The sequence below is a fragment of the Hypanus sabinus genome, chromosome 2, assembly GCF_030144855.1.
Source record: "Hypanus sabinus isolate sHypSab1 chromosome 2, sHypSab1.hap1, whole genome shotgun sequence".
NCBI classification, from domain to species: domain Eukaryota; kingdom Metazoa; phylum Chordata; class Chondrichthyes; order Myliobatiformes; family Dasyatidae; genus Hypanus; species Hypanus sabinus.
This window is the reverse complement of record NC_082707.1, coordinates 127,713,060-127,740,170: the sequence shown is the minus strand read 5'-3', so window position 1 is coordinate 127,740,170 and position 27,111 is coordinate 127,713,060. Positions and strand designations below refer to the sequence as shown.

Genomic DNA, 27,111 nt, shown 5'->3' with positions numbered 1-27,111 from the left:
CAGCTGTTGAAATAGATTTTTCCAATTCAATGCCAGCTTTACTATCCCATGAATAAGTCAGAGGTAAGAAAAACTAAGATTGATGACAAAACTGGATCTTACATAGATCAATCTGATGGGTGAGTTTCAACTACTAACATACTAAGTGTTCCAATTCTCATGAACTTTAGGTGAAATTTTAGATGTTTACAAGTCTGATTGACGATTGCTTTGAGGTACATCAATACTACCGGTAGTCTATCAAAGTACAAAAAATATTGCTTGGGGTTTTAAATGTTGAAATATAAAACTAATAATTAATAAGGAGTTTATATAATAAAGAGTTCATGTGAAATACATTTTTACATTTTGTGAGAAGAAAAATATTTCAATTTAAAGAGCTAAAGGTTTTGGGAAGGGAGTGGCGTTGGGAGAAGTAAGGAGAAACTTTTTCACCCTGAGCATGATTGTGCACCAAAACTTACTGCCAGAACGAGAGGTGGAAAGAGACAAAGAGACTTGCCCAGTGCTTTCAAGAGGAAATAGGATAAATAGTTAAGGAAAAATACTTTGGGGTTATGGACTCAATTTCGTTCTGAGTGCTAGTGCTTGCTTTATTGTTTGCATGATTTGATTGATTTACTTTCTCTCTGTGCAATGGGTGTTGGTCTTATTTTTAATTGAGTTCTTTCAGGTTTCTTGTTTTGTGGCTATCTGTTAAGCAGAAGAATGGCAAAGTTATATGATTTATAGATACTTCAATAATAGAATGTACGTTGAACTTTGAGTTTTGAAAATAGTTCATATGATTGCCAGGAAAAACTAGAGGGATAGGACTGATTGGGTTTTCCACAGAAAGCCACCTAAGGTGAGTGAAATGGCTGCCTTTACAATTTGCCTTATTTTTGCAAATGGGTTTTAAATATATGACTAGTATCTATCCATTTTTTTTTAGGAGAACTGCCCTTGCCAGTTCTTGTCAATGATCACTGCCTGATGTAATGGAACTGCCTTTCCTTGACTTTCCCCAATGGCAAACCAGGTTCAAACAAAATTCTCTTTCTCATATCCTGAAAGATAATAATTCAGACATTCTGGATTTCAGTCTCTCATGCTGATTCTGAAAGGAATAATCAGCCAAATGCAAATTCAACATTAGGTTGATAAATTCATCATTAGATTTCCTGTCAAACCCGTTACCAAGGAAATCTTAAGATAAAAACAATCCAGCAGCATTTACCAGAACATTCTTCTAACCAGCCACGAGCTTATTCTGTTGTTGAATGCCTTCTGTACAATGACTAAATGACTTAAGTTTTATAAGGGAAAGTTACCAAAGTCACACCAGACATATCTATTGCAGGTCTGTCTTGCAGAAAGTTTGCATCTAATGTGTGTTTGTGTGTGTTTTTTTATTTCTAAGGATGAACTCAAAAAAATATGCCGAAGAAAGGTCCCAAAGTGGTTGTGATTGGAGCTGGGATAGTTGGTGTGGGAGCTGCTGGAAAACTGCTAACGCAAGGATTAACTGATGTTCAGATTATTGAGGCCTCAAGTCAACCTGGAGGGCGGATCAGAGGCAGTCTGTTTGGTAATGATTAATGATTCAGAAAACACACAGGAAGGCAGAAATTAACATACATCAAGCCAGATCCCTTTATAAAATCATAACTGAGGTGCGATTAAATGAAAACTTCAGTAACTATGAATTATGAAAATTATGGGGCGTCATGGGGCTAACTGCTACCCCTCTGTGATGCTGTTACAGTTCGGGGCATTGGAGTCTGGAGCTCAATTCCAGCAACCTCTGTAAGCAAGTTTGCACACTACCTCCTATCAATGTTCCCTCTAAGGTGTGTGCATGTGCAAGCTCACATACTTTTCTACTAGCTCACAAAGGAATTTAAACTGCGCACAAAAGGTTGTCATCCTCTACCTTGTTGCCATGTTAAGTATATTTCACGATCTTACACAACCTCATTTCCTTTTCGGGTTTCTGATGCGGTGTTGACAGCATGGAGGTTGCGATGACAAGTCTGCAGATCTTAGAACTGGCTCATTTATACTGCTCTTATTGAAGAAATTATTCAGTGTGTACCTGTTGTTGTCACTGGGTAAAAGAAACTGCTGTGCACACTGGTCGTTACAAGATAGAGAGAACATTGCTTCCCATGTGCATGTGGGCTTCCTCCGGTTTCCTCCACATTCCAAAGACGTACCGGTTAGTAGGTTTAATTGGTCATTAAATTATCCCCCCCTTAGGCTTGGGTTAAATTGTTGGGCTGCTGGATGTCTTGGCTCGAAGGGCTGAAGGGCTTGTTCTACACTGTATCCCTAAACAAATAAAATAATTACCCATGACTTCCTGTTGCTCAAAAATGCAGATTTTTCTGATAGGCATGGCATACTGTTCACCAAATGATGAACATAATATCTATCAAAAATCAAATGTTATAATATTTTCACTTTAACAACAGAATTATGCCTTAACATGTGATTAATTTATGGCTTTGCTCTCCTAAGCAACATGCGACTTGAGAATAAACTTACCAAACTTAACTCATTTAGTAGATTACTTCTAGTTGGCAACAAATACTAAATCACTCATCAAAAAAAGTGTCAATTAAATTACAAACACGAGGAAATTCAAACAACAACACATACAAAATGCTGGTAGAACACAGCAGGCTAGGCAGCATCTATAGGGAGAAGCGATGTCGACGTTTCAGGCCGAGACCCTTCGTCAGGACTAACCGAAAGGAAAGATAGTAAGAGATTTGAAAGTAGTGGGGGGAGGGGGAAATGCGAAATGATAGGAGTAGACCGGAGGGGGTGGGATGAAGCTGAGAGCTGGAAAGGTGATTGGCAAAAGTGATACAGAGCTGGAGAAGGGAAAGGATCATGGGACGGGAGGCCTCAGGAGAAAGAAAGGGGGGGAGCACCAGAGAGAGATGGAGAACAGGCAAACAACTAAATATGTCAGGGATGGGGTAAGAAGGGAAGGAGGGGCATTAACGGAAGTTAGAGAAGTCAATGTTCATGCCATTAGGTTGAAGGCTACCCAGCCGGTATATAAGGTGTTGTTCCTCCAACCTGAGTTTGGATTCATTTTGACAATAGAGGAGGCCATGGATAGACATATCAGAATGGGAATGGGATGTGGAATTAAAATGTGTGGCCACTGGGAGATCCTGCTTTTCCTGGCGGACCGAGCGTAGGTGTTCCACGAAACGGTCTCCCAGTCTGCGTCAGGTCTCGCCAATATATAAAAGGCCACACCGGGAGCACCGGACACAGTATACCACACCAGCCGACTCACAGGTGAAGTGTCGCCTCACCTGGAAGGACTGTCTGGGGCCCTGAATGGTGGTGAGGGAGGAAGTGTAAGGGCAGGTGTAGCACTTGTTCCGTTTACAAGGATAAGTGCCAGGAGGGAGATCGGTGGGAAGGGATGGGAGGGATGAGTGGACAAGGGAGGGATGAGTGGACAAGGGAGTCACGTAAGGAGCGATCCCTGCGAAAAGCAGAAATGGGGGGGGAGGGAAAAATGTGTTTGGTAGTGGGATCCCGTTGGAGGTGGCGGAAGTTACGGAGAATTATATGTTGGACCTGGAGGCTGGTGGGGTGGTAGGTGAGGACAAGGGGAACCCTATCCCGAGTGGGGTGGCGGGTGGATGGGGTGAGGGCAGATGTGCGGGAAATGGGAGAGATGCGTTTGAGAGCAGAGTTGATGGTGGACGAAGGGAAGCCCCTTTGCTTAAAAAAGGAAGACATCTCCTTCGTCCTGGAATGAAAAGCCTCATCCTGAGAGCAGATGGGGCAGAAGCAGAGGAATTGTGAGAAGGGGATAGCCTTTTTGCAAGAGACAGGGTGGGAAGAGGAATAGTCCAGGTAGCTGTGAGAGTCACAAATGCTACACCTGCCCTTACACTTCCTCTCTCACCACCATTCAGGGCCCCAGACAGTCCTTCCAGGTGAGGCAACACTTCACCTGTGAGTCGGCTGGTGTGGTATACAGCATCCGGTGCTCCCGGTGTGGCCTTTTATATATTGGTGAGACCCGACGCAGAATGGGAGACCGTTTCGCTGAACACCTACGCTCAGTCCGCCAGAAAAAGCAGGATCTCCCAATGGCCACACATTTTAATTCCACGTCCCATTCCCATTCTGATATGTCTATCCATGGCTTCCTCTATTGTCAAAATGAATCCACACTCAGGTTGGAGGAACAACACCTTATATACCGGCTGGGTAGCCTTCAACCTGATGGCATGAACATTGACTTCTCTAACTTCCGTTAATGCCCCTCCTCCCCTTCTTATCCCATCCCTGACATATTTAGTTGTTTGCCTGTTCTCCATCTCCCTCTGGTGCTCCCCTCGTCCTTTCTTTCTCCTGAGGCCTCCCGTCCCATGATCCTTTCCCTTCTCCAGCTCTGTATCACTTTCGCCAATCACCTTTCCAGCTCTTAGCTTCATCCCACCCCCTCCAGTCTACTATCATTTCGCATTTCCCCCTCCCCCCACTACTTTCAAATCTCTTACTATCTTTCCTTTCGGTTAGTCCTGACGAAGGGTCTCGGCCTGAAACGTCGACATCGCTTCTCCCTATAGATGCTGCCTGGCCTGCTGTGTTCTACCAGCATTTTGTGTCAATTAAATTATTTTTGTTCTCAGATGATAGTCATGAAATTTGACCAATAATAGTATAAACCTGAAGTTTACCATTTCTTCACAGTTTCCACTAATTTGAAACTAATTCTTCTTTCAGCTTAATTATATCTCAAATGAAGGGTTTTTTTAAGCTTCTCAGGTAAATCAATCATTGATGAAGGATCCCAGTATATTCATGGGGCAAGCACAAAGAACCCTGTTTATCAACTGGCCAAAGAACATGACCTTTTACAGGAAACCCATGATAGATCTGGCCCTGAATTATTAGTGCTTACAAATGTGTAAAAACAGCTGGATCCTGACGTCCTGAAAGAAGTGAAGAATCTAGCGAGAAATATACTGTTAAATGCTCATCTTCTCGTCCACTAGAGGGGATATACTCAAGCTAAGAGCCTTGCTGATGTCTACTTGCAGGAAGTGAAAATGCTACTCACACAATGGGTTGCTGACCTGCGAAGGCAGAAGCAAGGTTTACTGAGCACGTTAATGAAATTGCTATGTGCTCACCTTGCAGCAGATAGTCTGAGAGAAGTGCCTGTGCATGAATATAAGGAGTATAAAAACATTGAAGGCAATGACAGAAACTCTCAAGGGTTAGTGAAACACACTCGAACCTAACTGCAAATAAATTGATATGATGTCTACTAGCAATGATAATTTTGCCTTTGGTTTGGGTATATTAGGCCTTCTACCCTAGAGGTTATATTATCCCATGAGCACTCAATGTCACAGTCATTGTTGGTCGTGAAGTGTGCTAAACTCAGTGTTCAAAATTTGCTAAATCGTAGCCGTATACCAGGAAATAATCAAGTTTCTGTAAATCTAACGAATTCAAGCGGGAAGAAAGAATCCATCACTCTGACCTGATCCAGTCAACATGAGATTCCAATTTCACGCCTCATGGCTGACCTTTAATTCTTTCAGACATTTGTGAGATGAGCAATAAATACTACAAGATCCCAAGAACATCAAAAAATACCTAAATATTGCACTAGTTCAATGTTTCATTTCTATAAGTTCTGTTAAAATTGTCAGTTATTGAATGTTTCAGTTACTTATGTGGATATATTGCAAATTCAGTCACGTAGTCCTTACAGATAAATATAATGATATGCACAATATATAAATATGCTATTAAACACAACTATATTTGAAAGAGCAGGAGGAAAATGGTTCAGTATGATATTAGCAAGTGCAGTATCCAGTTTCAGTGTAGCTGAACTCCAGAAATAGTAACATATAATCAAATGCAGAGCAACATATACAAAATGCTGGAGGAACTCAGCAGGTCAGGCAGCACCTATGAATTGAATAAACAGTCGACGTTTCACGCTGACACCCTTCCTCAGTATTGAAAAAGAAGTGTGAAGAAGACAAAATAAGAAGGTGGGGGAGTATAAACTAGAAGGTGATAGGTGAAGCCAGGTAGATGGTGGAGGGGAGGATGGAGTAAGACACTGGGGAGGTGATAGGTAGAAAAGGTAAAGAGGCAGAGAAGGAGGAATTCGATAGGAGAGAAGGGTCGACAATGGGAGGCAGGGAAGGAGGAGCGGCACCAAGGGGTGGTGATAGGCTGGTGTGGAGAAGAGAAGAGGTAAGAGGGGAGCCAAAGTGGGGAATTGGAGAAGAGAGAAGGGGAGGAGGAAGTTAGAGAAATTGCTGTTCATGCCATCAGGTTGAGGGCCAGTCAAATGTTTGTCTTTAATGAAACAAACACAGCATTTTCCTTTAAAAGTGTATTAGGTCTCTTTATAGCTAGACAAGACCTGAAATATGAGACTTATGACAAATCAGTAGAAGTGTTGTGTTCTCTCAATAGAACATGCAACCATCAACCAGGGCCAATTCATTATCCTTCAAAGATAAAGCTTCAACTTACTGTGAAATGGGCAAGCTATTTAATTTTGCTAGTTTATCAGCTATTTGAGGAAAGCAATGCTACATTAATCTCATTAATATATGTTAATTCAGGCACTAATTTCAGCTGCAAATTGATAATAAGTGGGACATTACAATTAAATTAATGTGACTAAGCAAATTGCTTTTTTAACAGCTCAGTTATTATCAATTAACCCAATCTGCTTGTATGGGCAATGTATAAATACTGCTACTATAATTCTAATGTTGATAAATAACTCTTTCAGTAACATTATTACTGACCCTTCATAACTGTCAAACGGTTAAATATTTCCCTCAGTGTCTTAATGGGAGATTGGTAATGTGAGTGGAGAAGTCATGGTCAATTGATTGATGATTGCCACTTCAGCTAACCAGATCTGGTAATCATTTATCTTTAAATGTAAATTACGGAAGGGCAAAGGCTTCATATAGTGTCGTTGGTAAATATTCTCATCTATTTCTCATCAAAAAATTCCAAGGGTCTAGACACGATCCAATGGAGTCCTAACTCTGAACATATGATAGGCTACAAGTCTATTTCCTTTAGAAATACAAAATGATTCTGAAGTTTTTAAAAGATTATGTTTGATAGAATAGATTTTGAGGGGTTTGGTTACAGTATTCTGACCAAAATTTGTGGATTAGGCAGGTTTACTGTAGTCCTTTGAAGTGAACCTGGCAATTGCCTGAGTAGAAAGCATTTACAATTAGAGAAATGAGATGTTAACAGCTGAGTTAATGATCAATGGTGAATGATTGATGTCAACAAGAGCCTGCTTTGATTGCAAGAGGAAGTGTTAAGCATGTGGGGAGGGAGAGATGGAGAATTGAGAAATATTTCCAGTACATTTTTTCATCTGAAAGGAGGGAATCTGTCACTCTTGCCTGATTTAGTAAACACGAATCTCCAATTCCACACTACAGAGATATAGGAGATAACCAAATAATACTCCAGTTTCCTTTGCATCCCAGAATTTTTAAGTTAATACCAGATAAAATACTTCTTCACTCTCCATGACCATGACCACCTTCTCCCTGATGTATCCATATGGATTTACCACGTTTGAATGGAATTTGCTTGAAGGCATATTCTTCCCTTTTTGTGTTCTCAGTGACAGAATACCCTCTTGTTTTAGATTATTCCCGAACCTGCTTCAGAAATTGCTTGAGGCTATTCCGAGAGAGATACTGCTGCTGAAGAAACCCATTAATCAAATCCAGTGGAATGGAAGTTTTGAGTCAGGAGATGTTTCAATGTATCCTGTCAGAGTGGTGTGTGAAGATGGAGACCACATTCTTGCTGATCACATAATTGTTAGCATTTCACTGGGTAATTATAACAACATTAAACATGGTGTAAGATTAAAAATAAACAAAAATGCAGCTTGTTTACTATAACTAACTTTGATCGTGCTGCAGTGATGGATTGCTAACCAATTACAAACCACAATAAATTTCTGCAGAATTATTAAACTGTAATCTCCCAACACCCTGGCATACTATTGGCTGACCTCACATATATAATAATAACCATAATACTGACACTTTCATGATGATACAAAGTAAAGGTGGAAGACTACAGTGAAATTGGGGTCCCCGCGATATCTTGTGTGCCTTGACATCTTCAAGATCAGTTCCCAAGTTGACCCACATTGAAAGAGAATTTATTTGAGATCATTTCCAGGAGGCTACCTGGAACACGATAGAGAGTAACTCTTTTAGATTGTGAACCTTTACTTAAAAGCCAATGAATCAATTTTATTGATCTCCTAGCAGGTACTGCAGATATTTCAGAGACCCAGTACTAAGATGACTTGGGTATTCCAGTTTCCTCCTATGCCCCAAAGTTCGCAAGTTAACAGGCCACTTTATAGTTCCTAGAAAATGGTTTGCACCATGATTTTCCACAGCAGAAAGCTGCATCACCTATGCCTGCATCAGGAAACACTGGGTTGAAATAAATCGGTGTGTATATCTATTACCTTTTTTCACATTAATTTCATTAGAGTGGATTTTATACCTTATCCCAAATTTTTGTATAGTGTTTCGTAAATTCTGTAAGGTAGAATTCCTGTTAATCGAATGGCATGGGAGTTGTCTGTTATACTTTCCTATTGGAGTTACAGCTAATTCTGAAGTTCGGGTCCTCAGTACTAAATCTTTGATATGGTCAGGAACTGGAACTAAATAATACTAGAAAACTGTGTAAGTATTCAATAGCACAAGCGGCATCTTTGGGCAAAGAACAGCTTTTATTTTTAGATTCAATGTTATGATTGCAGGACACTGACATGAAATTTTATTTCAGGTTCTTTCTCCACAGTTGTTCCTACCCTACTGGGTATTTGCAGAGTTTTCTTTTTATATTTTGGTATCTGCAGAACTTTGTTTATTTGTATTAAAATGAGTGAGAATAAAGAAGCAATGATAATATATATAAAATTAAATGGAATGTGGGATTGATAAAGAAAAAGTGTTTTAATGGATTGAAGTTCATGCTATAACATTAAAACTATTCCTGAGTGGTAGCATTGCTGTTATTATATAAGCCACTATGAGAGAAAGGTGAACCAACAGTGATCAGTTTAGAAAAGTAACCAATCTGTGAGTCTGCTAGCACAGTAGAGTCATAGAGCCATAGAACAATAATGCACCGATACAGGCCCTTCGGCCCACCAAGTCCATGCTGATCATGGTGCCCTCCCATCTAGTTCCAGTTTCCTACATGCAGCCCAGCTCCTTCTAAGCTCTGCCCCTGCATGCCCCTAGACAAGAGCATCTTAAATTACACCTGTTACTGTACCTGCTTCAGCCACTTCTTCGGCAGCTTAGGTCCATTTTAAATCTTCCCCTTCTTACCCTAAAATTATGTCCCCCCAGTTTTTGTCTCACCCCTACCCTAGGGAAAAGACTGCTACCATCCACCCTACCTATGCCTCCTAAGTTTAGACATTTCTATAAGGTATTCCAAGGCATAAACACCTAGCCTGGCCAACCCCTCTCTATATTTTGGCACTTAAATGCTCTAGTCATAGCAACATCCTCATAAATCCTTTCTGTACTCTTTCCAGTTTAAACACATCTTTCTTGAAAAAGGGTGCTCAAAGCTGTACACAGTACTCCAGTGCAGCCTCGCCAACATCTTGTACATCAGTAACATAATATCCCAACTCCTATACTCAGTGCTCTGAGTATAAAGCCCTGTGTGTTAAACACATTTTTCACCATCCTGTCTACCTGTGATGTCAGTAGTCCCTCTGACACTCCCTAATGCTCTACCAATCATAGTATTACCCTACATTGATTTGACTTTCAAAAATGCATCATCTCTCACTTACCTGTACTGAAATTAATTTACTGCTCATTGGCTCACTTCCATAACTGTAATCTAAACTGCAACCTGCTTCACTATCAGCACCTCCTAACTTCATGTTATCTGCATGCTTACTAATCAAGACTAATCCCATTTAAATCATTTATAAATAACAAGGGTCCCAACACAGACACCTGTGGTATTCCAATAGTCTCTAGCCTCCATTCTGAGAAACAACCTTCAACCATCATCCTCTACTTCCTACATTTGAACCAGTTTTCAATCCATCCAACAGGCTTTCATTGGATTCCATGGCATCTAAACTTCCAGGCCAGCCTTCCACGTGGAGCTTTTTGAAAGGCTAACTGAAGTCCAAAAACACAACATCCATTGCCCTACCCTCATCTACCTCTGAGAGGCTCATTTTAATGCAGAATATGTAAAATAAATGCAATAGAGAAGAAGAGTTTGATATGTTGTTTTTGTTCTAATCTGCAGGTTGTCTAAAGGCTAATGGACAGTCATTTTTCCAGCCAAGGCTCCCTGAACAAAAACTGAGTGCTATTCAAGGCTTGGGCTTTGGAACAATGAATAAGATTTATCTGGAATCTGAGACCCTACTTTGGGTTGAAAATACAGATGTAATTGGATTGGTTTGGGAGGACGAGACCCCATTTTCAGTTCAGAAACCCAATCTGACTGAATGGTGGAAACATGTTCCTGTTTTTTACGTAGTCAGACCAACAGAAAGGTACAAAACTTGCATTATCTTTGTATCTATCTCTGAAACCTCTTTATGCAGTCCCTGAAATTCAAGTGTCGGTACCCTCCTCTGGTGTGTATTGGATCTAGAGCAATGAGTGGGCAGAAGTTTAAACAATATATTATGTATGTCAATTTTTCAATAATTCTCCTTTCAGTCATTATTTGCTACCTAAATACTTCCACTGAATTCATCTTGTCTTGTCTTGTCCATACTACACCAACCACCACCACTGGGCTATAAACGTGCAGGAGCAATGTTAGGTTAAGTGACTCACTCAGGGACAAACACGCTGCCTTGGCTGAGGCTCAAACTAACAACCTTCAGATCGCTAGCCCAAAGCCTTAACCACTTGGCCACGCGCCATTAATAATCCCCAAAAAGGTCACAATGTTACAATCATATATACAATCAGAGATGAGTGATGCTTCATGGGTGTAATATTTAAAACTAAAATGAACTTTACTTGAGATAACATATTACTCAATTTAATTTTTTGATACGCCTCAGTACTTTAGTACAATGAACTGAAAGTGACTTGTTTTGAAGTAGAGGTTAAGGACGTTCTGCCAAAATACTAAACTGTTTTGCTACAAAAAACAACCAGAAAATTTTATCCAGCATATCCAGATATGCCAGTGTTGACATGTGGTGTCCAATGCTCAAAGTGACATCAGCTACAGTCACTGTCATTATGACTTTAGCAACACAAACTGGGCTCAATGATGCATGACTCAAAGGCTCCACAAGTTTTTGAATAACAATCTCCTAGGCAGCAGTTGCATTAATATTCAATCTTAATGGTGAAATGCCCATGTTTTGAATTAGGCTACTACACTTGGTAGAAGGAGAAGTGATGATGTTGGTTTATTATAATTGATATTTGTTGTGAAATTAATTTTGTGGCAGCAATATAGTGCATGAATAAAAATTATGAAGTTACAATAAATAAATAGTATGAAAGATAAATAAAAAGTTAGTGATCATGATTTCATGGACCATTCAGAAAAGTGATGATAGAGAGAAAGAGGCTATTCCTAAAATAATGAGTGTAGGTCTTCAGACTACTGTAGCTCCTGCCTGTTAATGGTAAAGCAAAGAGACCATGATACAGATGGTGAGAGGCTTTAATAAAATGAAACAGAATTGATTGGAGAGCTGAAGGTAAAAGAACCCTTAGGGGAAAGTGGTCATAATAAGATCAAATACACCCTGAAAGTTGAGGAGAAGCTAAAGTCAGATGTATCAGTATTACAGTGGAGTAAAGGGAATTAGATTCTTGAAAGAGGAGTTGGCCAGAATTGAGTGCAAGGATAATGGCAAAGCAGCAATGGCTGGAATTTCTGGAAGCAATTTGGAAGGCTCAGGATATATACATCCCAAATAGGAAGAAGTATTCTAAAAGCAAGATGACAGAACTGTGGCTAAAAAGAGAAGTCCAAGCAAACTTAAAAGCCAAAGAGAGGGCATATAATAGAGCAAAAATTAGTGGGAAGTTAGAAGATTGGGAAGTTTTTAAATCTAACAGAAGACAACTGGAAAAGTCATTAAAAAGATAAGGATGGAATACAAAGGTAAGCTAGTCAATAATATTAAAGAGAATACCAAAAGTTTTTTCAGGTCCATAAAGTGTAAAAGAGAGGTAAGAGTGGACATCAGACGCTGGAAAATATGCTGAGGAGGTAGTAATGGGGAAAAAGGAAATGGCAGATGAACTGAATAAATATTTTGAATCATTCTTCACTGTGGAAGACTCTAGCAGTGTGGTGGAAGTTCCAGATGTCAGGGGTCAGAACTGTGTGAAGTTACCATTAATAGAGAGAAGGTTCTTGGGAAACTGAAAGGTAGGCAAGTCACCTGGACCATATGTTGTACACTCTGGGGTTCTGAAAGAGGTGGCTGAATAGATAATGGGGATAAAGTGTCACAGATGAGACTGCTTAAGAAGCAATGAGCCCAAGGTATTAGAGGAAAGATGCTAGCATGGATAAAGAATGGCTGATTGGCAGGAGGCAAAGAGAGGGAATAAAGGGAACCTTTTCTGATTAGCTGCTGATGACTTGTGGTGTTCCACAGGGTTTTTGTTGGGGCAGATTTTTTTTACGTTATATGGCAGTGATTTGGTTGATGGAATTAATGGCTTTTTTTGCATAGTTTGCAGATGATATGAAGATGGGTGGAGAGCAGGTAGTTTTGAGGAAGTAGAAAGGCTACAGGAGGACTGAAATAGATTATGAGAATGTTGGGAGTGTATGGTCATGCACTTTGTCTTTCTTTTTCAATCTTATTATTAAGTTTCAAATTAATATACATAGCAATAATAATAATAATGATACAAAGAGATCAGGATTATATTACTAATGGTTAACATGTACAAACACAGATTCCAAGTAACAAATGTAGTTTAGTCTCCCAATCTCTTAGTAACTGACCATGAAAAAGATATTTTATAAAGAGAGGAAAAAAAAACACTAAACTAAAAAATTTGCCATTAACTCCGCTCCTCTATACATGAGCAAAAAACTACTAAAAAAGGATTCAGAAAGCATCAAATTACATCATAGGAAAATATTGAATAAATGGCCTCCAAGTTTCTTCAAATTTAACTGATGGGTCCATAGTACTGCTCCTAATTTTTTCCAAGTTTAAACATGCTATCATTTGGGAAAACCATTGAAATGTGGTAGGGGGATTGGAATCTTTCCATTTAAGTAAAATGGATCTTCTGGCTATTAATGTCATGAAAGCAATTAAATGATGCTGATAAGGAAAAATGACTGGCGTCTATTGCTGGTAATCTAAAAATTGCAGTAATAGGATGAGGTTGTAAATCAACACGCAGAACTACTGAAATGATATCAAAAATATCTTTCCAATATTTTCCTAGAAGAGGACAAGACCAGAACATATGCGTCAAGGAAGCTACTTCAGAATTACATCTATCACAAACAGGATTTATATGGCAGTAAAAGCGAGCTAACTTATCCTTGGACATATGAGCCCTATGAACCACTTTAAATTATATCAAAGTGTTTCTAAAATTCTTGAAAAGATTTGTTAATTTCATCATGGTCAACTGTCAAAATACTATCCCGTTCATGAACTTTATTAATCTGATATTTCGCCAAAGCAGCATTCAATTGATTAGCCAATAATTTACCCGATTTATCACCATGTATATAAAACTGACTCTTAGTTTTAAGTAATTGATTTTCAATCAGAGATGTTAATAACAAACTATGTTGCATCTGAAGTTCAACTCACTCTTTATAAAGCAATAGAATTTTTAAAATCAATTTCTTTAATCTTATCAACCAATGTACGTATTTCACTATTAATTGGTTTTTTCAATCCAGCAGAGTATGAAATAATTTGCCCATGGATATATACTTTAAAGGTATCCCACAATACCCCACTGGAAATTCCTTCCATTGAGCTAGTTGAAAAGAAAAATACAATCTGTTCTTTAATGAAATTAACAAAATTTAAATCCTGCAGCAAAATACAGTTGAACCGCCATTGTCTAGTACTAAAAGTTACATCCATTAATTTAGTTGATAGTTTCAAAGGCATATGATTGTAAATGGCAATTACATCATACTCACAGGCAGTGACAAATGAAACTAATTGAGAATCAATAAAGAAGTAATCAATTCTAGAATAATTATGATATACATGAGAAAAAGAGAACTCTTTGTCATTTGGATATAAAAACCTCTAAAATTTTAAAATTCCAGAGTCAACTAAAAAGGAATTAATAAAAGTCGCAAATTTGTTTGGAAGTTCCTGATTGGGCACAGACCTATCCATTATAGGATTCAGACAACAATTAAAATCTCCACCCATTATTAACATATATTCGTTTAAATCGGGAAGAGATGTTTAAAGAATTCAGGACAGTCAGTATTTGGTGCATAAATATTAACCAAAACTGTTTATAAAGTAAACCAGTAATTAATAGAAATCTACCATATGGGTCTGAGATTGTATCATAATGAGCAAATGAGATTGAGGAGTGTATAAAAATGGAAACACCTCTCACGTTGGTCAACGAGTTAGAATGAAACTGTTGACCTTTTCAAAACTTTAAAAAACGCTGATTATCCACCTTCCTCCCATGAGTCTCCTGCGCAAAAAGAATCTGAGCATTCAATCTGTGAAAAACTTTAAAAATCTTCTTTTGTTTAATTGGATGATTCAAACAGTTTGTGTTCCATGAAACAAAATTAATAATATTATCCATTTTCCTTAAATAAACCATATAGCATGTAAAGGGTTAACCATATTGCATAGGAAACCCATGAATCAGGAAGAGGGAAAAAAGTTTAAAGAGGATCCGGAAGTTACAACAATACAGACATTTTTGTAGTTTCAAACCAGCCCAAATGAAAAATAATGAACTAAAAATACCTCCCCCACCCACAAAGACCCGAAACCTGGCCAATAGACAGCCAGAAAACTACCTAAGAACTTCCCTATCCCCATCTCTCTTGAGGGCAAGTCTCCAACTTAAAAAAAAAATAAAAAACACCCATAGTCAAAACATTGCAAAAGGAATGCCAAACTTTACTTTTATTGTCACCAAACAATTGATACTAGAGCATACAATCATCATAGCGATATTTGATTCTGCACTTTGCGCTCCCTGAAGTACAAATCAAAGTTAATATAATAAAAATTTAAATTATAAGTCATAATTAGAAAATAGTGTTACGAACCCCGTAACTGGGTTACTTACCAGCAAAGATGGAGATGTCCGTTGGAGTCTGGTGATAATATTTTTAACAGTATTTATTAGTAAAAATACACAAAAATAATATCAATACAAATATACAGATAATATAAGTCATCAATACTAAACCTAAAAGTGCGAGTATAATAATAATTAATAAGAAATAAGCTCTATTGTTGTCTAGGGGATAATGAATTGTCCGATGGAGATATTGAGTTCATTTCAGTTCATACAGGCTGCAGCCGTTTGTTCGTCGCTGTGTTGCAATTGTTGGAGAGAGAGAGAGAAAGAGAAAAACTTACCGACTTTCCTTGGTACGGTCTTGATCCGTATCTGTCCCTTAGCTAGACCGTTCCGTGGAGGACTCGTCACCCAGGCAAGGGTGGACACACACACAAGCCCCCCACCGGTCTCGTACGTTTCTCCTGGTGTGTCTAAGGGGTGTTCCCCAGACCCTTCTTTTATCCTCACTCACGGGGTCTCAGATGTCAATCATGTTGGGATGATGCAATCCCTCAACCAGACCACTCTGGTTGTCCCCTGAGGGGTTTCAATGAATAGTACAGTACTCAATACACAATTCCTTCTCCAAGAGACAATAGCAGTAATCAGTGGTTCCGTTCCGCTTATGTCAGGAGACATTCCACCTGTTTGTGTATTCTGCGTTGTCTATGGCAACTGCCTTTGCTGTGATCCTACGTCTCTCTCTCTCTCTCTCTCTCTCTCTCTCTCTCTCTCTCTCTCTCTCTCTCTCTCTCTCTCTCTCTCTCTCTCTTTCTCTCTCTCTTTCATTATTGATATGATGTGTATCTCTCTCATTTCCTGGGTCTCAGACCCGAAATAATAGCAATCTTGCAATTCTCAAAAAGGAGGGGGCGACTTTGCACCCTTTGGCCCCTCAGAGTTGCTCCACATTCATAACAATAGAAAAGGGAAAGTAAGGTAGTGCAAGTCAGGTCTGGATATTTGGAAGATACAGCCCAGATCCGGGTCAGGATCTGTTCAGCATTCTAATCACAGTTGGAAAGAAGCTGTTCCCAAATCTGGAAGTATGAATTTTCAAGCTCCTGATCATTCTCCCAGAGGGAAGAGGGACAAAGAGTGTGTTGGCTGGGTGGGTCTTGTCCTTGATTATCCTGGCAGCACTGCTCCGACAGCATGCAGTGTAAAGTGAGTGCAAGGATGGAAGATTGGTTTGTGTGATATGCTGGGCTACGTTCACTATCTTCTGCAGCTTCTTCTGGTCTTGGACAGGACAACTTCCATACCAGGTTGTGATGCACCCTAGAAGAATGCTTTCTACGGTGCATCTATAAAAATTAGTGAGGGTTTTAGGGGACAGGCCAAATTTCTTTCGCTTTCTCAGGAAGTAAAGGCGCTGGTGGGTCTTCTTGGCAGTGGACTCTGCTTGGTTAGACCAAGTCAGGTCATTTGTGATATTCACCCTGAGGAACTTAAAGCTTTTGACCTGTTCCACCTGTGCACCACCAACGTAGATGGGGTTGTGCGGTCCGCTACTCCTTCTGAAGTCAACAACCAATTCCTTCATCTTGCTGACATTGAGGGATAAGTTATTGTCTTTGCACCATGCCACCAGGTTCTTAATTCCCTCTCTGTACTCAGACTCATCATTACCCAAGATACATCCTACAATTGTGGTGTCATCAGCAAACTTATATATTGAGTTTGATGGAAACTTGGCTACACAATCATGGGTGTACAGTGAGTACAGCAGGGGGCTGAGTACACAGCCTTGTGGGGCACCGGTGCTCAGAGTGATTGTAGAGGAGAGCTTGTTCCCTATTTTTACAGCCTGGGTCCCATCTGTGAGGAAGTTGAAGATCCAGCTGCAGATCTGAGTGCTAAGACCCAGGTTCCGGAGCTTAGGAATCAGTTTATTTGGAATGATGGTATTAAAGGCAGAGCTGTAGTCAATGAAAAGGAGCCTTACATATGCGTCTTTATTCTCCAGGTGTTCTAAGGAGGAATGTAGTGCCAGAGAGATGGCATCTGCCATTGACCTGTTGCTCCGGTAGGCGAATTGCAAAGCGTCAAGGTTGACTGGTAGGTTATGGTTGATATGTGCCATAACCAATCGCTCGAAGCACTTCATAGCAATTGATGTCAGAGCTACAGGTCAATAGTCATTCAGGCATGCCACCATGCTTTTCTTTGGCACCGGGATTATCATTGCCTTCTTAAAACACGAGGGGATCTTAGACTGAAGCAGGGAGCAGTTGAAGATGTCAGCAAACACTCCAGCTAGCTCGCTTGCACAGGCCTGGAGAACCCGTCCCGGGACACCATCTGGGCCTGTCAGCTTCCTTGGATTTATCTTCAGGAAGGCTCTTCTAACGTCTTCCTCGGTGACAATGAATCTTGATGCCACCAGGTCCGGTTCATCCAGAGGGGGCGGGACGCTCCTCTTCTGTTTGAATCTTGCGTAGAATACATTAAGTTCATCAGGAAGAGAAGCGCAGTTGTTGATATTCCCAGCCTTTTCTTTGCGCCCAGTGATCTCATTTAGACCCTGCCATAGTCTACTGGCATCCCTCTGGTTAGCCTGGGCTTCCAACTTGGCTCAATATTGCCTCTTGGTGCCCTAAATGGCTTTCCAGAGTTCAGGCCTGGATTCCATGTAGTGACTGATATCCCCCCCACCCCCCCCCACCCCCGGACCTAAAAGCCTCAGCTCTAGCCTTCAAAAGGGACTGGACCTCACTATTCATCCAAAGTTTCAGGTTAGGGAATATCAGGATCATCTTGTGAGACACACAGTCCTCTGTGCATTTCCAGATAAAGTCCGTGACAGCTGAGGCATACTCATCGAGGTTAGCTGCCCAGTGCTTGAATACTAACCAGTCCACCGATTCAAAGCAGTCACGGGGGACCTCATCCGTTCCCTCTGTCCAACGTGACACCACTTTTGGCACCGTGACCTCCTGCTTCAGTTTCTGTTTGTAAGCCGGGAGGAGGAGTACGGCCTGATGGTCCGATTTTCCGAAGTGAGGTCGTTGGACGGAATGGTAGACATCCTTGACTGTTGTGTAGCAAACACATGTTAAGAAAAAAAAACAACCATTTACAGACTATTTTAAAAGACATGGTCATAAAAAATGAAGCAGAATACAATCTTAATAATATTTCAAGAAAAAACAAATAATCACTAAGTCAGAATCTTAATAATTTTCTAAAGTGAACAATTAAAAATAAAAAAATAAAATAATAAAGGAAAAAGAAAGGAACTTTAACATAGAAACATAATAAACATCCTTACGCCAAAACAAAGTACTAGAAGAATCAGTCCAAGGGCAAAGTTCTATGAACTTGAAATGTCCAAATCTATAAGCTGGTTATTAACTAATAAATCAGATGTATACAAACATAAAGGAACAGTAAACTTATCAGACATCCAAGTTCAAACAATGATCTTTAAGAAATTGTTGTGTGAAATCCACGGATGTAAACCAGTTAAACGACTTATCAGGCAGAACAACCCTTTGCGGGATATAGCAGAGGCCGGTCGGAAATTCCTTTGATATAATTCCGACATCACTGATTTAAAACGCGATCTTTCTTGCATTACCTCAGGACAATAATCTTCAACCAGATGAAACTTAAGATTTTGATGCTCAATAATTCCTTTCCGACGAGCAATTCGAATTAAGTGCTCCTTAGTATTCACATAATGAAATCAAAGAATCACAGGGCGCGGTTTTAACTCTTTCGATGGTTTTGGTCTTAGAGCCCGATGGGCACGGTCAAGTACAGGAGGAGAAGAAAAGACCTCCGAGCCAAAGACCTGCATTAAGAATTGAGAAAAAAATTTAGTAAGATCCCCATTCTCAACATCTTCACTGAGTCCTATTATTCGCAAATTCTGTCTGCGACTACGACTCTCCAAACTAATAATCTTGATTTTATACTGCTCCAGTGTATGAGCGGTCGAAGTTAGTTTCTTTTTCAAAGAATTCAATCTGGAATCTCTCTTTTTCCCAGCTTCAATAAGCTCTGAATTTGCCGTTGCTGTTTTTTGTTCTCCTTTTCAAGTGCTGCCAGTCTACCTTCGTTCCCCTTTAACATTACTTCCAATGCAGCAAACCTTTTATCGAGTTTTTCATCCAAAAGGTTCGAGATAGCCTGCAAAGTGAGTTGAGTCTGTTTAGGCTGTTCGAATACACCTTCTTTCTTCCCATTTCCATTATTGGTTTGCTTGCCTTCGGCTAATGCCTTTCTTCCTCTGGTGGTCATTTCCGTCGATTAAAATTCAGAATTCAAGCATATAAAGGTGTTATAAACACTTTGATATAGATAATAAAAGGGTGGTAAGGAAACTGAAGAATAACCGGAGTAGAGCCAAAATGTGACCTACTCCATCTAGCGCCCCCAAGAGAGTGCGGTCATGCACTTTGGTAGAAGAAATGAAAGGGTTGACTATTTTCTAAATGGAAAGAAAATACAAAAAACTGAGGTGCCAAAGGACTTGGGAATGCTTGTGCCAGATTCCCTAAAAGTTAATTTACAGGTTGAGCCTGTTGTGAGGAAGGCAAATGCGATGTTAGCATTCATTTTAAGAGGACTAGGATACAAAAGAAAGGATGCAATGTTGAGATTTTGTAAAGTGCTGGTGAGGCCTCACTTGGAGTATCGAGAGCAGTATTGGGCCTCTTATTCAAGACAGGACGTGCTAAAACTGGAGCGGGTTCAAAAGAGGTTCATGAAAATGAATAAAAACACAAAATGCTGGCAGAACTCAGCAGGCCAGACAGCATATATGGGAGGAGGTAGTGACATTTCGGGCCAAAACCCTTCATCAGGAGTCATGAAAATGAATCCAGGATTAAATGGCTCATCATATGATGAATGAGGGGTGACTGTTGAATGGTGAAAGACCTTGATAGAGTGGATGGTGAGAGAGCCTTAGACAAGAGGACACAGCCTCAGATTGAGGGACATCCTTTTAGAATGGACATGAGGAGGAATTTCTTCAGAGAGTGGTGAATCAGTGGAATTCTTTGTCTGATGCAGCTGTGAAGGCCAAGTCTTTATGTATATTTAAGGCAGAGGTTGACAGATTCTTGACTGGTCAGGGCATGAAGGAATATGGGGAGAAGGCAGGAGAGTGTGGCTGAGAGGAAAATTGGATCAGCCGTGATGATATGGCGGAGTAGGCTCATTGGGCCAAATGACCCAATTCTGCTCCGTTGGCGGGGCCACCTTAATACGCTCAGCAGAGGATGGTGCTCAGAGAAGCTGTGCCGGAGGGGATGGTCGTCGGCTTGGAGGTTCGACGGACTCGGGTCAAGTCGCTGTCGGTGTGTGCTGCGTCTGCGAGGCTGGGTTCGATGGAGCTTTCATTGTGTGCTGCGTCTGCAAGGCTGAGTCGGGTGGTGCCGTGGAAGTCCATAGTGGGGGTATTCCCTTCTGCCACCGGCATGGGATGGCGAGTCTGTCAGGACCCTGAGGACTTGTGGAAACTGTGTGGTGAATTCTTTTGAACTTATAGTCCTTTAACATCTTCAGACTATTTTTGTTGCGCCCGTTTTTTTTAAATGGTTTTTTTTAATCAATTATGCTATTGCTTGCACTGTTGTAACTATATGTTGTAACTATGTGGTTTTGTGCAGGTCGTGTAGCTTTAGTTTTTGGTCTTGTTTGTCTGCTGGATTTGGAGCTCCTTTCCGGGGAACACGCTAAGATGGTAGCACGATATTAATACGCAGTAACCTCTCCGGACTCTGGATTGGGGATTGTCAAACATTATGTGGATTTTCTAGTGTAGTCTGTTTTGTCATATGCTTTTGTGATATCATTCTGGAGGAACGTTGTCTCATTTTTTAACTGCATTGCATTTGTGATTTCTAAATGACAATAAACTGAATCTGAATATCTTATGGTCTCATATTGGATGCTGCCTTCTTGAAGCATCTCCTGCTGAAGATGTTCTTGATGATGGGGAGGGTTGTGCCCATGGTGGAACTGACCGAGTCTTTGCATCCCATGTGATCCTGTGCTTTGGAAGCCCCATAGTAGGCTGTGATGCAACAGACAGACTGCTCTCCACAGTTCTCCTGTAGAAATTTGCACAAGCCTTTGTTGACATGCCAAGTCATGTCAAACTCCTGACATAGAGCTGTTGGCTTGTCTTCTTCGTGCACGTTGTTTCAAAGGTAGATACTCCGAGATTTTGACAGCCAGGAACTTGAAGCTGCTCACTGTTTCTACTGCTGACTATCTGTTGATCAGATATTATGCTATTGGACTTTTCCTCTGGACTATATCAATCAAGCTCCTGCTTTCATGCTGCAGCACTTGTTGGAGCCTTTCCACCTGATAACCTCAACCCATAGCTCTCCTGTGAAGCTCAACTGGCAACTAAGCCTCAGATAGAGAACCTGGGACTTCACTAACTTCCCATCGTTTACCAATGGCCTTTGACAGGTTTCTGCAGCGTGTTTAAAGATGTTTGCTATTCAGAGATGCAGCTTAAATGAGGAAAAGGATTTAGTAATAAATTCAGTAAAACTAGTGTATATGAATTTACAAGATGGAGTAAAATAAAAAAAAAGTAAATTAAAAAAAAAACATTTTATGTCCTTTTATGTAACTCAGTACTGTCCAGAGCCCTTAATGGAGAGACTTGCAGCAAAGCTGAATTTAGATAAATGTTAATTTGAAGTGTTGCTGATTTTACTTGAAACTTGTTTAGAAATGCCAGCTGCATGAATCAAGTTTATCTTACATTCAGATTTTAGTAAAGGGTTGTGCAACAATGTTAATCATCACTGAGCAATCCCAAACGTTTATCACAGGCAGGTGACTGCAACATTATGGATACAAAGTGGTAGACAATAATTTTGTATGTAGTAAGAATAAAAATGTTTTGTTCGTAATGGGTGAGAAATGCCTTTAACAATGTCGTAAAATTTACAATAACCCTACTTATCACAGCAATCACTTGTCACTTATACATCTGTGGTTTTATCTAACAATGAAGTCTCTTCATGTGTTGAGTGTGTGGTGAGCATTCCTCCACATCTGTAATAGTGCCTGGTGGTTTAACCTGAAAGTATGTTTTCTAGTTTATTAATTTCTATTAGTTAATGCTGTAAGAACATTGTAGAGATATTTTCACCTTTTGGACAATATGGACTTTCACATACTCTAGCTTAAAAATGTAAATAAAAAGTAGCCACTTTCTTAATTAAAAGTGATGAGAAATATATTTTTCTATTTTAAAAAAAATGTGTACTTAATCTATTTTCTGTTGGGATATTTTTTAGGGAGATCTTCACTGCCTGAACTAAAGAGTGTTTACGTAACAAAATGGTTCAGTAACCCATATACTCATGGCTCTTACTCCCATCACTTCAACCAGTGCTATGATAGACCAGCTTGGTGAACCTCTACCACAGGCAACAGAAAGAAGTTCTTCTCCAGTAAGTTATGGCATAGAACATGCTAGTGACCGAAGCAAATTTCTTAGAGTCCTATTTAGATTTAGAACATAGAACAGTACAGCACATAAGAAGTCCTTCAGCCCACAAAGTTGTGCCAACCTTATAACCTATTTCAAGATCAATCTAATCAATAGCCCTCCATTTTACTTTCCTCCATGTGTCTATCTAAGAATCTCTAAGTGTCCCTAATGTACTGTAACTGCCTCTACCACCATCCCTGGCCATGTATTCAATGCACCTAGTACTTAGTGTAAAAAGCCTACCTCTGACATCCTCCTATACTTTCCACCAATCACCTAAAAATTATGCTCCCTCATATATTAGCCACTTCTAGCCTGGGAAAAAGTCTCTGGCTCTCCTCTCTATCTGTGTGCCTCTTTGTATACCTTTATCATATACATTTGATTTAAAGTACACTTTCTCTCTCAAGCCTGCTTACCTCCCCTACTGTTAGTTGTAAGTGGAAGGCCACCTCTTAACCTTCAATTTCTCGACATAATACAAGAGCCTCGATGTTGCTCCCCTACAGACTATTCATGTGTTTGGATCAATTCCTATTCAATGTGAATAAATGTACACTTTATAGCAGAAATCACAGAACAGGGAACAGAAATAAGAACCTAGACTGATGTTTTATTCACTTCTTCCCAATCAAAACTGTTAAAAACGACAGTAGCAAAACTTGACTTTGGCAATACTTTGCATAGATTACTGATTCATAACTCATAGCCTGATGTGCACGATTCCACTTCATTGGCAATCTCTTTCAATGAATGTAGTTGAAAAATTATTAAGTCTTTGAGATGTTAGTGCTCCCATACTGATACAAGACCAAAGATGTAGGAGCAGAATTAGACCATTTGGCCCATCGAGTCTGCTCTGCTATATCATCATGGCTGATCCAATTTTCAATAAGGTCACCCCTCATTCTTCTGAATTCCAGTGAATACCAACCCAAAGCCATCAAATGCTCTTCATATGACAAGCCATTCAAACCTGGAGTCATTTTTGTGAACCTACTTTGAACCTTTGAGTTTTAGCACATCCTTTCCAAGGGGCCCAAAACTACTTTGTGAGGCCTCACCAGAGCTTTATAAAACCTCAGAATCACATCCTTGGTTTTATGTTCTTTTCTTCTTGGAATGATTACTAACATCATATTTGCCTTCCTCACCACAGGCTCAATCTGCAAATTAACCTTTAGAGAATCCTGCACAAGGACTTTCAAGTCCCTTGCGCCTCAGTTTTTTTTATATTTTCTTGCCATTTAGAAAATAGTCAACCCTTTCATTTCTTCTACCAAAGTACATGACCATACATTTCCTGACACTGTATTCCATCTGCCATTTCTTTGCACATTGTCCTGATCTGTCCAAGTTCTTCTATAGCCTCTCTGCTTCCTCAAAGCTACCTGTCCCTCCAGTTATCTTCATATCATCTGCATACTTTGCAAAAAAGCTTTCAATTCCATCATCCAAATCACTGACATGTAATGTAAAGTTAATCAGTCCCAACACAAACCCCTGTGGAAAACTAATAGTCACCAACGGTCAGCCAGAAAAGGCTCCCTTTATTCCAGGACTTTGCCTGCTGCCAATCAGCCACTGCTTTAAGCATGTTAGAATTTTCTCCATAACACCATAGGCTCATAGCTTGTTAAGCAGCTTCACGTGTGACACCTTGTCAAAGGCCTTCTGGAAATCCAAGTACACAACATCAACCAATTCTCCTTTGTCTATCCTGCTTGTTATTACTTCAAAGAATTTCAACAAATTTGTCAGGCAAGATCTTACCTTGATGAAACTATGCTGATACAGCCTATTTTATCATGTGCCCTGAGACCTCATCCTGAATAATCGACTCCAACATCTTTCCAACCACTGACATTAGACTAATTGGTCTATAGCTTCCTTTCTTCTGCCTCTCTCCCTTTTTAAAAAGTGGGATGATTGCGATTTTCCAGTCTTCCAGAATCTAGTGATTCTTGAAAGATTATTGCTAATGCCTCCACAATCTCTTCAGCCACATCTTTCGGAACTCTGGGGTGTACACCATCTGGTCCAGGTGACTTACCTACCTTTAGACCTTTCATTTTCCCAAGAACCTTCTCTCTCGTTATGGTAACTTCACAGATTTCATGTCCCCTGACACTTGGAACTTCCAGCACACTGCTAGTGTCTTCCACAGTGAAGACTGATGCAACTTAGTTCTTCCACTATTTCATTGTCTCCTATTACTACCTCTCCAGCATTGTTTTCCAGCAGTCCAATATTCACTCTCGTCACTCTTCTGCACTTTATGTACCTGAGGAAACTTTTGGTATCCTCTTTAATATTATTGGCTGGCTTACTTTCATAATCTATCTTTACCTTCTTAAAGGCTTTTTTTTAGTTGCCTTCTGCTGGTTTTTAGAAGCTTCCCAATCCTCAAACTTCACACTAATTTTTGGTGTATTATATGCCCTCTCTGGTTTTTATGTTGGCTTTGATTACTTTTGTTAACCATGATTATGTCATCTTGCTTCTAGAATACTTTTTCCTTGTTGGATGTATATATCCTGTGCCTTCCAACTTGCTTCCAGAAATTCCAGCCTTTGCTGCTCTGCCATCATCCCTGCCAGTGTTCTTTTCCAATCAGTCCTGACCAACTGCTCTCTTGTGCTTCCCTTTACTCCACTGTAATACTGATACATCTGACCTTAGGCAGTAAATCCCAATCATTCTTCACATCCCCACAATAAAGAAATATGCACAAATCATTATGAAGTGTGATTTGGATGATATCTTGCAGCTGGCTACAGTATTTCTTGTATTATGAACATATAAATTACAAAATTTTGCTATCACTTTATTGATCCTGTGATATTTATGAAGCTATAATTTGCTGAATGTTCAATGCACCATTCTCTGCCCATGGTAGTTCATTGTATCAGAAATCCCATAATCCTATAATGCATTTTGCCCACTCTTCTCAACTTATAAAAAAATGCTCAAAATATTTTTGGTTACTTTGCTTTTTGTTTAAATCAAGAACTAGTTCTATGCAATTAAAGCTAAATTTAAAGTCATAAAGTTCCAAGCTTCTATACCCTGAAATTTGTGAATAACCAGTTACCAATGGATGAAAACGCAACACACTTGCGAGTCTGCCAAATTCTACAGTGACATCTGTATTACAGACACAATTTGCTCTGCTTCCCCCAGCTCCTTTTTTGGGTGCCATTTTATGGACCAGGGCTTCTCAAGCTCTTTTATGCCATGCACTCTTACCATTAACCGTAGGGTCCGTGGACCCCGGTTCGGGAACCTGTTATAGTTTTTTGTTCTAATTCCTGTTCTTCACGTGCTAGCATTGAATGAACATTTGGGCAGACAGGCTAAAATCAAAATCATTTACAGGAAATTGAAGATCTGCAAGTGCTGTAAACTCTTCGGTAAGGCAGGAACTGTGTAAGAAGAGCAAGCTAGCATTTCAGATCAGAGACCTTTCAATACAGGGATTATCTGCAAAGAGTTTTTGACTGTTTCTCTTTCTGTAAATGTCTAACCTGCTATCTTTTGTTTTTAATTCAATCTGGTTTCATCTGGCTCCTTATACTGAACATCTGCCAGAGCTTAATCAGCAAAGGGAACCTAGGCCATTTCCTTTAACTCTGCAGTGACAAAGCCATGTTTATTTCACTTTGAAGGCAACACGAGTGAATCTGCAGATGCTGGAAATAAATAAAAACACAAAATGCTGGCAGAACTCAGCAGGCCAGACAGCATCTGCGGGAGGAGGTAGTGACGACGTTTCAGACCGAAACCCTTCATCAGGAGACCCCTGATGTTTTTATTTATTTCACTTTGGATGAGTTCTGCTGACTTACACCTTTCATTAGATTTTCTTGGCCTGTGTTGCTGTTATTTTTTTTGAGAAAATTTCATTGGCCATAGTGTTGGGAGAACTGACTTCAGATCATAAATTATATTTACCTCATCCATCAAGGCTGTGAATGAGGCATTCTGGGCAATCATTGCCTTGTAGTCTATCGAATGAGGCTAACACAACCAGCAGAACCTCTTGCTGTGGGTTAAATGGAAAAAGTTGCATTCATTCCAATGTTGCCATCCCTGATACTAATGAACATTCATCATGTCACCAAGTACTCTCATTCCAGATGTTGCAGGTTTTATTTGCTGGTGAAGCAGCACATCAAAGCTACCACAGCACCACTCATAGAGCCCTGCTGTCTGTTTGGAGGGAGGCAACTCGATTAATAGATCATTACTTCACAAAATGAATTTCCAAAA

At 39.9% G+C, this 27,111-nt stretch overlaps 1 protein-coding gene across 1 annotated transcript; it reads left to right on the top strand.

The window, feature by feature from the left end:
- Positions 1 to 27,101, top strand: LOC132403918 (peroxisomal N(1)-acetyl-spermine/spermidine oxidase-like). Its single transcript, XM_059987744.1, has 7 exons — positions 1 to 119; positions 1,403 to 1,570; positions 4,792 to 4,933; positions 7,688 to 7,881; positions 10,363 to 10,615; positions 19,410 to 19,506; positions 26,979 to 27,101. The coding sequence occupies exons 2-7, from the start codon at positions 1,420 to 1,422 to the stop codon at positions 27,099 to 27,101; spliced, it is 960 nt and encodes a 319-aa protein (XP_059843727.1). The 5' UTR covers positions 1 to 119; positions 1,403 to 1,419.
- The last annotated feature ends 10 nt before the right edge of the window (positions 27,102 to 27,111 follow it).